This window comes from Torulaspora delbrueckii, chromosome 2 (assembly GCF_000243375.1).
Source record: "Torulaspora delbrueckii CBS 1146 chromosome 2, complete genome".
Lineage (NCBI taxonomy): Eukaryota > Fungi > Ascomycota > Saccharomycetes > Saccharomycetales > Saccharomycetaceae > Torulaspora > Torulaspora delbrueckii.
The window spans coordinates 480912-493166 of record NC_016502.1 but is presented as its reverse complement, the minus strand read 5'-3'; the positions used below and the strand labels follow the sequence as shown (position 1 = coordinate 493166).

The 12255-nt window shown below is 42.1% G+C and overlaps 8 protein-coding genes across 8 annotated transcripts; 3 read left to right on the top strand and 5 right to left on the bottom strand.

The window, feature by feature from the left end:
- Positions 1-700: 700 nt before the first annotated feature.
- GPT2 (bifunctional glycerol-3-phosphate/glycerone-phosphate O-acyltransferase GPT2) lies at positions 701-2869 on the top strand (the record flags this gene model as incomplete). Its single annotated transcript, XM_003679567.1, has 1 exon — positions 701-2869. The coding sequence occupies one exon, from the start codon at positions 701-703 to the stop codon at positions 2867-2869; it is 2169 nt and encodes a 722-aa protein (XP_003679615.1).
- Positions 2870-2943: 74 nt separating this feature from the next.
- BET3 (TRAPP complex core subunit BET3) lies at positions 2944-3537 on the bottom strand (the record flags this gene model as incomplete). The annotated part of the gene is made up of 1 exon (XM_003679566.1): positions 2944-3537. One exon carries the CDS (start codon positions 3535-3537, stop codon positions 2944-2946), a length of 594 nt encoding a protein of 197 aa, XP_003679614.1.
- Positions 3538-3735: 198 nt separating this feature from the next.
- On the bottom strand, positions 3736-4965 carry ETT1 (Ett1p; the record flags this gene model as incomplete). The annotated part of the gene is made up of 1 exon (XM_003679565.1): positions 3736-4965. One exon carries the CDS (start codon positions 4963-4965, stop codon positions 3736-3738), a length of 1230 nt encoding a protein of 409 aa, XP_003679613.1.
- A 549-nt stretch (positions 4966-5514) lies between these two features.
- MET1 (uroporphyrinogen-III C-methyltransferase) lies at positions 5515-7266 on the top strand (the record flags this gene model as incomplete). The annotated part of the gene is made up of 1 exon (XM_003679564.1): positions 5515-7266. One exon carries the CDS (start codon positions 5515-5517, stop codon positions 7264-7266), a length of 1752 nt encoding a protein of 583 aa, XP_003679612.1.
- A 93-nt stretch (positions 7267-7359) lies between these two features.
- TDEL0B02710 (uncharacterized protein) lies at positions 7360-8415 on the top strand (the record flags this gene model as incomplete). Its single annotated transcript, XM_003679563.1, has 1 exon — positions 7360-8415. The coding sequence occupies one exon, from the start codon at positions 7360-7362 to the stop codon at positions 8413-8415; it is 1056 nt and encodes a 351-aa protein (XP_003679611.1).
- A 76-nt stretch (positions 8416-8491) lies between these two features.
- TMC1 (Tmc1p) lies at positions 8492-8809 on the bottom strand (the record flags this gene model as incomplete). The annotated part of the gene is made up of 1 exon (XM_003679562.1): positions 8492-8809. One exon carries the CDS (start codon positions 8807-8809, stop codon positions 8492-8494), a length of 318 nt encoding a protein of 105 aa, XP_003679610.1.
- A 208-nt stretch (positions 8810-9017) lies between these two features.
- On the bottom strand, positions 9018-9926 carry DRE2 (electron carrier DRE2; the record flags this gene model as incomplete). The annotated part of the gene is made up of 1 exon (XM_003679561.1): positions 9018-9926. One exon carries the CDS (start codon positions 9924-9926, stop codon positions 9018-9020), a length of 909 nt encoding a protein of 302 aa, XP_003679609.1.
- Positions 9927-10293: 367 nt separating this feature from the next.
- Positions 10294-12213, bottom strand: VHS3 (phosphopantothenoylcysteine decarboxylase complex subunit VHS3; the record flags this gene model as incomplete). Its single annotated transcript, XM_003679560.1, has 1 exon — positions 10294-12213. One exon carries the CDS (start codon positions 12211-12213, stop codon positions 10294-10296), a length of 1920 nt encoding a protein of 639 aa, XP_003679608.1.
- Between the last annotated feature and the right edge of the window lie 42 nt (positions 12214-12255).

The window sequence follows — 12255 nt, the reverse complement described above, 5'->3', positions numbered from 1 at the left end:
ACAATATGGGAGCAGCAGCGCGGGAACAAACGGGAACTATTTCCACCGATCTAGTTTAAAGGTCTATTACTCTTGCATGGTTATCAATATTATTCTATTTCTCTTCAAGGAGAATATCAATTGATATAATACCGGTCTATTGAGACTGCAAAGAATTCTGTGAGGAGCTCGGTTCGGAACATCTTATTTCCGCCGACAAGCAAATAGTCCGAGAAGATGTTCCGGACCGGAAAATCTCTCTTATGGTCCATCGCTAAAGCGTCACAAATTTCTACACTGACACCGATGTCTAAAGCAGTAAGTTGGTGGCTGAGAAACGTTCTATTGAGATCTTCGAGCCGCAATGCTCTTTCCCTTTGATTCAACATTTTTTCTGGAATTATTTGCAGCCAATTGGGTAGAGTTAGGGAATTCATCACAGTCTTGATATTGAGGTAAACCCTTGTGCCACTATTGACATAGATTTTGAATTGAGCAAATAATCTATAGCGTCAGTATTGCATCTTGTGATCTGTGGGGGATTTTCTATATAACGCGGCGCTACCATAATAATGCGTGATGAGGCCAAATTTTCAAGAAATCCACCATACTAGAAAGGGGAAGAAACTTATGACCTTTCGTTGAATAACGGTCCAGATTCGTATAAAGACCTGCAATTTCCCCACAACCAAACAGTTTTAGTTTCAGTGGTACCGCAAAAATGGCGGAAGATTCAAACCCCAGCTCAAAGAAACAAATAAAGGCTCATGTGCCTAATGCTAAGATCGAATACGATAACAAGTATAATGGGTATGGATATTCTATTCAAGCATGGTTATTCGATTGTGTATTGTTCTTGTTGAACATTGTTTTCACCATATTCTTTCGAGAAATTAAAGTTCGTGGTGGTCACAACGTCCCACCCATCGGAACAGCGACAATGTTGGTGTGTGCCCCTCATGCAAATCAATTCATCGACCCTTCTCTAGTGATGGTAACCACTAGGAAACTTGCCAAAGAATCTAGAAATAGATCTAGACAGGTTTGCTTTGTAACTGCAGAATCTAGTCTCAAGAAGAAATTCGTGTCTCTCTTTGGTATATGTACAGGCGCTATCCCAGTGCCAAGGGCCCAGGACAACTTGAAACCAGTTGATTCTGATGTTAAGATATACTGTCCGGATTTAGAAAATAATGCTACTATGGTGAAGGGCCGTTTGGACTCTGGAGGTTCTCCAAAATTTACCAAGAGATTCACAGCCAAATCTCTAATTGGTTTGCCCAACTATCTCGGGAATGCCCAAATTGCAGAGGTTAAGGATGATGAAACGATTATACTTAAGGCTCCGTTCAAGTTTAAGACCAACGAAAAGATTAGATCATTATTGACCGAGGGAACAACTTTTAAATACGCTCCACACATCGACAACTCCAAAGTTTTTCAAAACGTTTTTGGCCATTTACATACGAAAGGTACTGTTGGGATCTTTCCAGAGGGTGGGTCCCACGATAGACCTTCATTGTTACCGATTAAGGCTGGTGTCGCTATTATGGCTCTCGGTGCCACGGCAGCAGATCCAAGCATGAAAGTTCATGTTGTACCATGTGGGCTGCACTACTTTCACAGGGACAAATTCAGATCAAGAGCCGTCTTGGAGTATGGCGAGCCTATCATTGTCGATGGAGAAATGGGAAAAAGATATGCGAAAAATCCTAGAGAAACTGTACAAGAATTATTGAAAGTCATTACTAGTTCCCTGTATGCTGTGACCGAAAATGCGCCGGATTTCGACGTTTTAATGACTATTCAGGCGGCAAGAAGACTCTATCAACCAACAAGAGGGAAGATTCCTTTACCTACAGTGGTCGATATCAACAGAAGATTATTGCTCGGCTACTCAACTTATAAGGATGATCCTCGTATCATTCATTTGCAAAAAATGGTCAACAGGTATAACAACGCCTTGTACTCATTGGGACTCAAGGATCATCAAGTCGCAGAGTTGAAAACGAAGAAGAGAGAAGTACTTAGAAGTTTGTTCGTTTTGGTTGAAAGAATGATAAGGCTTCTCATTTTCTTTTGTTTGTCTCTACCGGGTTCCATCCTATTCACTCCAATTTTTATTAGTTGCAGCATTTACGCCAAGAAGAAGGCAAAGGAAGGCTTGTCGAAGTCTTTGGTAAAGATAAAAGGTACTGATTTGATTGCCACATGGAAGCTAATGTTTGCACTCGTATTTGCCCCTCTTCTTTATGTCACTTATTCGTTGATTTTGGTATATTTTCATGCACGTCATTACGAGTGGATTTCCAAGATTTATGTTCCATTTGACAACAAATTTCTGCAGTTCTGCTACTATTATGGTCTTCTTGTGGCTGCCACATATTCAAGTTTGAAAACCGGAGAAATAGGAATGGATTTGTTCAAGTCATTACCACCTCTATTCATCACTCTCATATACCCAGGCAGGAAGATTCAACAGTTGAAAAGCATGCGTGAAAAACTGAGCCAAGAAATAACAGCTGTGATTAACGAGCTTGGTCCTAAACTTTTCCCCAATTTTGACAAGATTATCAAAGCACATTTCGATAGCCATGTTGAAGAAGTCATATCTGAAGCTGAAGAAGAGCTAACTGATGATAGCGCGGCGGTGTTCAGCAACTCGCGCAGTCGGTCAGGCTCTGTTCATTCTGCAACTTCCACGAGCTCAAATGCTTTGTCAAAGGTTAACTCAAGAGGTTCTTTGACCGATGTGCCTATCTTTGCCGAGGGAAAACATACTTTGCATCACAGTGATGATGAGATAGAGTTGTCACCTGAAGACAAAGAGAACGATTCTAAGATCACTGCTATGATTAGAGAGAAATGGGAGCGTGAGAAGAAAGATTAATCGATATAATTCCCATAAAATATTAGATATCTAAACATGAGTACATGACACTTCAAAAGGTTATCCGTGATTTTTTAGTCCTCTCCAATAGGGATCTCATCTTTCAATACCTTATTTAATTTGATCCTTAGTTCCGTTTGAGGATCTCCTCTCAGGACATCGGAGATGAACCATACATCACAGTCAAGCTGTACCATCTCTAAAGCTCCTCTTAGGACTCCGCATAATATATTGGAATACCATAGTTGTTTCATAGCGTCCATAGGTAATTCGACAAAGTCACTCAATGGATTTTCGACAAGAATCAATGAAAAAGCGTCCTTTTCATGGGACCAATTGGTTATCTGTGGTGTAATATTTAGAAAAATCTTGAAAGCACATTTGCTTACCACTTCACTTGTGCTTACCATATTCTCGCACCTGGGTAGAGCAGTCCTCGCGAGAAAATCCTCAATCAACCTTACACCGATGTTGTAACCCATACTATACAGTTGCTCATTGACCTTTTGGAAATTTCTTTCATAATCGGTACATAACTGTGATACTATTGCACCATAGGTCAATGTGAAGAGTTCGGCATTCACTTTCTCTGTTCGATTCTTCCAAATATCTTCACCAGCATGTTTTAGGGATTTTGCTTGGGCAGGCATGGATGAAGAGTTTGACATAATTACAATCACCTAAAACAATGCAGTCCTTTGATTATTGATGAAGCCAGAGCTAATGGTTATTAAAGATGATTCAGGACTTATAGATCAAGGTAAATCACGTGTTATCAAGAGAAAAGGCTTTTAAGCTATCAACTACCCTCTATCCTTTTAAACTTGATACATTTTAGTGGTTAAAACTACATCCGACAATTCTACTTATTCTTTGTCTAGAAGGTTGTCCAAGATATCTTGAAATTTACCATGCGAAGCCTTGTTAGCTTTCATCAAAATATCTTCGGCGACCTGGTAGGATTTCTCTTGGTCTTTTGACTGGTAGTCATGCAAGTTACCGAGATCAATGTAGGCTTCTGCTACTTCAACCCAGGTTTCTGGTTCATCCTTTACTTGACCTTTCTCCAAAAACTCCAAAGCTTGCTTTGTGTATTTTAGTGCGCTACGCTGAGCGCTCTTACAGCTTTCCTCATCACTGGATGGTTCATCGTCATCACCGTATTGTAAACGCATGAATGTGCTTGTTGGTTCTTCAGCAGCTTTTAGATAGAGATGGCCAACGGATCTGGCAACGCTATGGTAAAATTTATCCTGATCACCAAGAGCGTTGAACAGTTGGGTCATTTGGTCTCTTAGCCATTGATAGTTCTTTGGTAAATTTTGTTGTAATTTGTAAAGAGGATGTGTGGAAGATAGCTCAACTTGAGCTAGTTCCTCTTCATCATCGCTATCCAAACCTTCCTCAATCTCATTCTCGTGACCAAAGTTTTCAATGATGTCCAACAAGTCGTCGAACATTTGCAAAACTTCATAGGTGAGCTCCAAGTGATCCTTATTAACATTGAAGTTTTTTTTAGCCTGTTCCAATTGCTCATTAAGGTCAATTTTCAAAGCATCAGTTGTGCTGTTCACTTTTAGCTGCGAGACGTATTCTAGCGGGATTCTCTGTATGATGATCTTGGCAATCACTAATTTCAGCAGCTGAGAGTCAGAAAATAAGGCCAACCCGAGTTCACATCTTTCCACTGCATTATCAAAGAATTCGGCGACAGATTGCATATTTTTGTTCTCTTCATCGTCCTCGCCAGCTTTGAAGATGGTTAATTCAGATAGGGCCAGCGCATAAATTGCATGAAATTCATCGTTCAACGATTTTTTAATCTTGGCATCCTCTTCAGATTGACGTAACAATCTATCACACTCATGAACGATACCGTTCAAAACATATTCGTTTTCTCTGTCCGAGTGGAAATAAGTTTGCCATAGGCCCTTCAACTGCGAAAATTCATCATCCAGGTCTTCGTTGTCATCCAATTCCACGCTTATCTGATCTGCACCAGGAGTAACTTCCTTCGAATCCTGACGACCTTCAGACTCAACTTTTCTCTTTTTTTCTTTATTCTTTTGTCCCAAACCTAATGCTCTCTTTGCCATCTTTACAATCTTCAAGTCTGCTCCACTACAGAGACAAGAACTATTCATCCAATCCACATACCATCACCTCTACATATATACGTACATACCGCTACAACATATTGAATCACTCCACGCAAGCACTGAAGAAATCAATTGCAAATATACGAATCACTAGAAAAAAGAAAAAAACCAAGGCAAGTTACAAGATGTAAAGAATCTTATCCATCCCATCGCGCTCCCAAGAATCAAAGAATCAAAAGTACGGCAAGAAAGATCGATGATCACCAGGTAATTGGCATATTGCAGTACGAATTGGCTGATGGTGAGAATTTTGGTGAATTTTTGACAAATTTTCCATAGTTTTTCACTTTTGAAGATTTTTCCAAAATAGTCGAATTTCACGTGACAGAGGCCGAAATTTCAGCATAATAAGCTGTGGCTCATCAGCTAAGATGCTTGAATTGAAGTTAAAGAGCAGCCTTCTAAAGGATATATAAGCTGTGAAGAGGGTTCGGAATGAGCAATTGAGTGTGAGTATAGTACCGTGAGGAGAAAGAGTGAAAGAAAATGACCCTTCCTTTGATAAGTGCGTCCGATTGCCAGGGTGAAATACATCTGCTGGTCGGAACTAATGCTTTGTCTGTGTGTATGAACCGCGTTAGAACCATTGAAGGCAGTGGAGCTATTCCCGTAGTGATTAATGTGACGAGAAAGGAAGATGTGAAGAATTTGTTGTCTTGTGAGGGAGTGCAAATTATGGATAGGGAGTTTCAATTGGCGGATTTGACAACTTTGGGACGTTCTTTGGTGGCTAGAGTGGTTGATAGGGTATTTGTAAATTTGCCTATGACGAAGAGCCCTCTGCAGAGAGAGATTTACGAACAATGTGTCAAATTAAGAATTCCCATTAATTGTTATCAAAGACCAGAATACTCTACTTTTCATATGATTTCTACTTATACGGACCCCAAGGGTAGTGGATTACAGATTGCTGTGACGACAAATGGTCAAGGATGTATTCTTGCCAACCGAATTAAGAGAGAAATGCTTTCGCATTTACCGGCTAATATATCAGAGGTCGTGACTAACATGGGTAGATTGAGAGACCAGATCATCAATGAGGATCAGAGAGCACTGTTGGAGCATAATTATGGGAATACGGCGGCCTTGGCAATTGCAGAGAACAATTGGTATGGTCTCAACGATGAGGACTGGGAAAGTCATAAACTTAATAAGCTTGTCGAAGAATTTGCAATGACAGAGAGAGATCAAAAACTGAGAAGGACAAGGTGGCTTTCGCAAGTGATGGAATACTACCCACTAGCGAAATTGGCCGAGCTTGATTTGCAGGCTCTGGATCTACCAGCAGAGGCGACGTCTGGCAAAACACAGACGTCCAATGCCCAGGAATCTGCGCCAAAAACGTCACAAGAAGTACACTCGCAAAACGTGCGGCCAGACTTGACTGTCGCTGCCGTTGAAGCGACCAAGACTACGGCCTCTTACGGTCACGGCACCATTTCCCTGGTTGGAAGTGGTCCCGGTTCTGTATCCATGCTCACACTAGGCGCTTTAAGTGAGATTAAGAATGCTGATTATATCCTGGCTGATAAGTTAGTACCACAACCGGTTCTTGACTTAATTCCAAATGGCACGGAGACTTTTATTGCACGTAAATTCCCAGGCAACGCAGAAAGAGCCCAACAAGAACTACTCGAAAAGGGATTGGAAGCTCTAGAGCAGGGCAAAAAAGTTGTAAGATTAAAGCAAGGTGATCCTTACATCTTTGGTCGTGGTGGTGAAGAGTACCTCTTCTTCAAAGAACGTGGTTTCGAACCACAAGTCTTACCGGGTCTCAGCTCATCATTGGCCTCGACAGTGACAGCGAAGATCCCAGCCACACAGAGAGACGTAGCGGATCAAATTTTGGTTTGTACCGGAACCGGTAGGAAAGGTGCACTACCAAAAATCCCAGAATACGTCGTCACCAGGACGACTGTGTTCTTAATGGCATTGCATAGAGCCGAAGTGCTAGTTGAAGAACTTCTTAAGCATCAATGGGATGAAAATGTTCCAGCGGCCATAATAGAAAGAGCATCTTGCAAAGATCAAAGAATAACTAGAACTTTGTTGAAGTATGTCCCACAAGTGGTTGAAGAGATTGGCTCAAGACCTCCCGGGCTTTTAGTCGTCGGAAGAGCAGTTACAGCACTCCTTCCTCAAGAACTTACACACTTTAACGATTCTCGCAAGTATTACGTTGAAGAGGGATTCGAAGAGACTTCCCAGAACCTGGGATCTCTTCTACAATGTATTTAATATTTAACCTGATCTAACTTAAATCTCGCTAATTTAAATGATCCGAAATTGAAAAGTTGAGATAAGTCAATTAATTTGAGGGATAACCAAGAGATGATGTTTAAACGATTCTTTCAAACTAGTCGTAAGAACATCGCATTTGCCTTCGATATTGATGGTGTCTTACTGAGAAGCAAAACCCCAATTCCTCGAGCCAGCGAAGCTTTGAAGCTGTTGCATGAGAATGAGATTCCATTTATACTGTTAACTAATGGTGGCGGTCAATTGGAGAAAGACCGTGTGGAATTTATTTCGGATGCATTGGATGTACCAATCTCCCCTTTACAAATAGTCCTGAGTCATACACCATACAAAGGATTGGTGAACAAGTATGATAAAATTCTTGCCGTTGGTACGCCATCGGTTAGAAGAGTCGCAGAAGATTACGGCTTTAAACATGTGGTTCATCAAAGTGACATTTTGAGATACAGGAGGGACATCGCCCCATTTTCTGGTCTCAGTGATCAACAGATTTTAGAGTCTTCAAGAGAGATCCCAGACCTTGACAAGAAGAGATTTGATGCTGTATTAGTATTTAACGACCCACACGATTGGGGAGCTGACATTCAAATCATCCTAGATGCCATTAACAGTGAAAATGGTATGTTGAATACTATCAGAAACGAAAATTCAAGTAAGCCTTCTATCCCAATTTACTTCTCTAACCAGGACTTGTTATGGGCAAATAGTTACACATTGAATAGATTCGGACAAGGTGCTTTCCGTCTTCTGATCAGGAAACTCTATTCAGAGCTCAATGATGGGTTGCAGTTGGATGATAACACTATCGGGAAGCCTACGAAGTTGACTTACGATTTCGCCCACCATGTACTCATCGATTGGCAGGAAAAGATCAACTCTCAAACAACGCACTCTACAACGCAAAGACTACCTTCTTTGGGACTACCACCAAAGCAAACACCCTTCCAAGATGTTTACATGATCGGTGACAACCCTGCAAGCGATATTATCGGTGCCCAGCTGTATGGTTGGAAAAGTTGTCTAGTCAAGACCGGTGTCTACAGAGAAGGAGCTCCTCTCAAACACATTAAACCCACCATGATTGTCGAAGACGTCTACGAGGCAGTCGCCAAAGTACTAAATCAATAATAACACGATTCCCCCCTGTACATACTCTAGATATACATATATTTCACCATAGACCATAAAAAATCACTCCCAAAGCTCAGATTTGAATCTTAGGAGCCCTAGTTTGCTCTTTCTCCAATTTGTCGGCGTTCCTCTTATGCATAGCCTCCTTACAGGAGGTCAAACCTTCACAGGAATGGTTCTCCATCAGTCTATGTTTTGAGCAGTAATGACCTTTACAGAAATTGCAGTCCCCAATGAACTTAGAAGCTGCACTCCCACATTTGTCGACATAACAGCCGTTCTTCCTCTTCTTACTAGTTCTCTTAGACACTCGACTACTGTTGCTAGTCGATGAAACACTCTTGATTACATCCTCCTGTTTCCCCTCCAATTTCAACTCTTCGCTACTCATAACCTTCAAAACACACAAATCAGTTCCCAAAAACCTATAAAGGCTTCTATATACAAGTGTGAATAAGAAATAACTATAAACTTCGACACTTCAAGAACTTGTTCCTTGTTCTCTTTTATAGGCCACCGATTAGCTAAGCGATGCGAGCAAACGCCACCGCTCGGCGAAGCCCCGTATCAGCGATCACAATGAGTATATGAACAGCCTTCTACAAGTCGTCCAGGATACTGTTGAGGTTGACCTGCTGGCCGGGCTTGAAGGCTGGGAGCCCCAGATATGGGCAACCTGAGCACCTAAATGCGTCACCTAGGGAACAAGAACCACAACCTCCCACTTTCTTGCCCTCCACAGTGAAATCAATCTCTGTGAGTTCATCGTCTGTAAATTTCACTACTGCGTCTTGTTTCTTACGGACTTGATCAATTTCTTGCTCTTCCTCTTCCTTGAGACCACAGGAACAATCTTTACAGGCTTTCTTCCTTCTGGTTTTGGACTTTCCGCAAGTTATCATCGTGATCCCAGCTTGATCTAAGTCCTCCCGTACTAGATCTTCTTCTTCGATGGAGTCTTCATCGTTGTTGTAATCAGTAAAGAATTTTGCCTTATCGCTATTATTCACTTCATCGTCGTCATCGAGGTCATCCTCGAACTGTACTATATTGATGGGGTTTTTGACAGCTCTCTTGAAACTGGGTAGTTTGTTCTTGTTATTGGTGCTTGTCTTAAGTGGTATTGAAACTGCTGCCTGTGTCTGACTCTTCTTCTCCCAGTGGTATTGCCCATCATTTACTATGCTGAATCCGTTAAGAAGAGCATCTAGTTTGAGGACGTCACTGAGCCCATAGACGCTTCCGCCAGCTTTCAAGGCACTGTATAGCACCGGAACCAGCTTGGATGGAAATTTGATGGAGTCTGGAGACTCCGGAGTAAGATAATGTATAACGTCGTACTTGTCCGCATCAAGTTTAACAGATCCATCGTTGACCTTGTTTATTAAATACTGGTTTACCATTTGTACACCATCCTGAGCTGCCTCCTCTACAGCCTTGGTAACATCCTCCGGCTTGTTGGTCATCGCCGGATGAAGCAGTATCAAACCGAGCTTATTGTCTGTCATATCTTTTCTTGTCAATCGAACTTTCGACTGTGTGTAATTATGAACAACTTCTAGAGCTCTAGTAGAGTTTAAACGAGATCTTAAGGAACTTTGGTGATATTCAGATGGTACATTTTCTTTTCACTATTACTATTATCATCATTCTTTTTTTTTCTTTTTTTCACTTAGTAATGCCGGAAAGCGATGAGCTCACGTCACTGTTAAAGACAGCCACTCTTCAAGCTCACATGGCTTCGTTGACTCCATCGACTCAATTGGCTCGTCATATGTCCTTGAATGAACAATCAATGCTACAGACAATAAATTAGAATACTACATAGCTAAATTGGATGATCATTTGAGATGGTGTTAATCATGAGACGTAGACTCACTTTGTTGTAGCGTGAACATCTTCTTCGTCATCTTCGTCGTCCTCGTCGTCATCGTCATCATCATCATCATCATCATCGTCGTCGTCGTCGTCATCGTCTTGATCGTCGTCCTTTTGGTTCTTTTTCACATCGGGACTGTCATCGTCGTCGTCGTCCTCATCTTCCTCTTCTTCGTCTTCCTTTTCTTCCTGCGGATAGCCTCCCAACTTCATAACTACCTTGTCTACAATCTCGTTTCCGTCCATCATACCACCGAGACCAATGTCGCCGTTAATACCCATAACCTTTTCTGAGGGCTTGAAGACAGTGATCCAAGGCATGTCTTCCTTGATAACTTTGAGTTGTTTTTTAGTCATCGTGGAGTTGTATGTGCTGCTCACCATAGAAGGTGCTAGGAAAATAGGAAACATTGGGTTCCATGCTCTGACGACACTGGTTAGTAGATTATCGCAAAGACCAAGTGCGATCTTCGATAAAGTGTTGGCGGTCAATGGCGCAACAACAAGGATATCTGCCCAACGACGTAGCTCAATATGCAGGACGGGATCAGTCCTCTGTTCCCATACGTCCCATTCGTCTCTGTCTACCCATACTTGAATATGAGGTGGCAGTTCAGCCGCACAACCTGGTGTCGGCGTCGAAGGGGAAGCCACTGAACCGCTTGGTATCCTTTGAATTTGTTGTCTATCGTTATGCTGCGGTATTGGCTGGTGTGGTTGATCCTGATGTGAGTCATGCTCTTGTTTATGATGCTGTGTCTCTAAAGAATGATGCAATAAACTGGCAGATAAACTGGTTGAAGTAGTACCGGAGTTTATACGCGAGTCCACCGAAGTCTCCGAGCCGATACGCTGTACACCGTCAAGGCTCTTATTTTTCTTGGTATACCTCTTACTGAGGAATTTTTCTGCTGATTGCGTCAATATCACTTGTATACTGACTTTATCCCTGCCATAAATCTCTTCCAACTTCTTGATCATTAACTTTATCTTGAAAACCGCTAGCGATCCAGTAACACCAAACAGAATATGTAATTTGCCGTCGTCCTGTGGCAGCCTTGCATCTATATTCTTTGCGTTCTCCCTCTTTGGAATATTTGGAGCTATTTTCTGCCCGGAAGGCTCTTCCAGCACCGCTTCTAGCGCAGGAGGTTCAATCGGTCTGCCGCCACCAGAGCCTTCCTGCTCAGGAAAGATTGGATTGACAAATCCTACCGGTGGTTTCGGACTCGTGCTGTTGGACCTAGATCTTGTCGAAGGCGTGTGTAATGGGTCCTCTACATAGAAATGCGGATGCTCCTCGCTACCTTTATCGTTCACATCACTAGCATGCCTATTGGGCGTTAGAGGAGTCCTCTTGCCCGACATCTCCCTACTTATCATTGAATTTATCTTCCTCTGTTCAGCAACCATAGGTGTGCTACGAGTCTCGGTCATATGAGGTCTCACAGCAATTGGTTGCTTCGAGGTAGCCATAAGTGGAGAAGAGACAGCAGGTTTATGACGTTCAGCATTCGCAGATTGAGACACAGGTGTACCACTTAAACTTTTATCTTCATTTATATTCTTTTTACCAGCAACTGCTTCACTTTCGACCTGATTGTTCTTCACATCACTGAAAGTAACAGTCGCAACTCTTTTCAAACCTGGTTCGGGACTATTACTTATCACTGCTCCCGAAGTACCACTTGCATTCATGATAGATTTCGTCTGAGAACTTCCAGGACTCACAGATTTACTCTGCACAGCAGGATGAACATTGGAATAGCCCTGATCAGTCCCTCCTCCCTGCACGTGTGGCAATGCAAGCACGTTAGGAGAGCTCAAGCTGCCATCAGGGTTGGGCTTGTTGGCAGCAGAGGTAAACCTAGGTGAAATAACGCCAGGAAACCTGTTTTCTTTTGTGGGCAAAGTCATCACGTTCGAATCAAACTAGCTACCAACTTAAGCGGTGTAAAA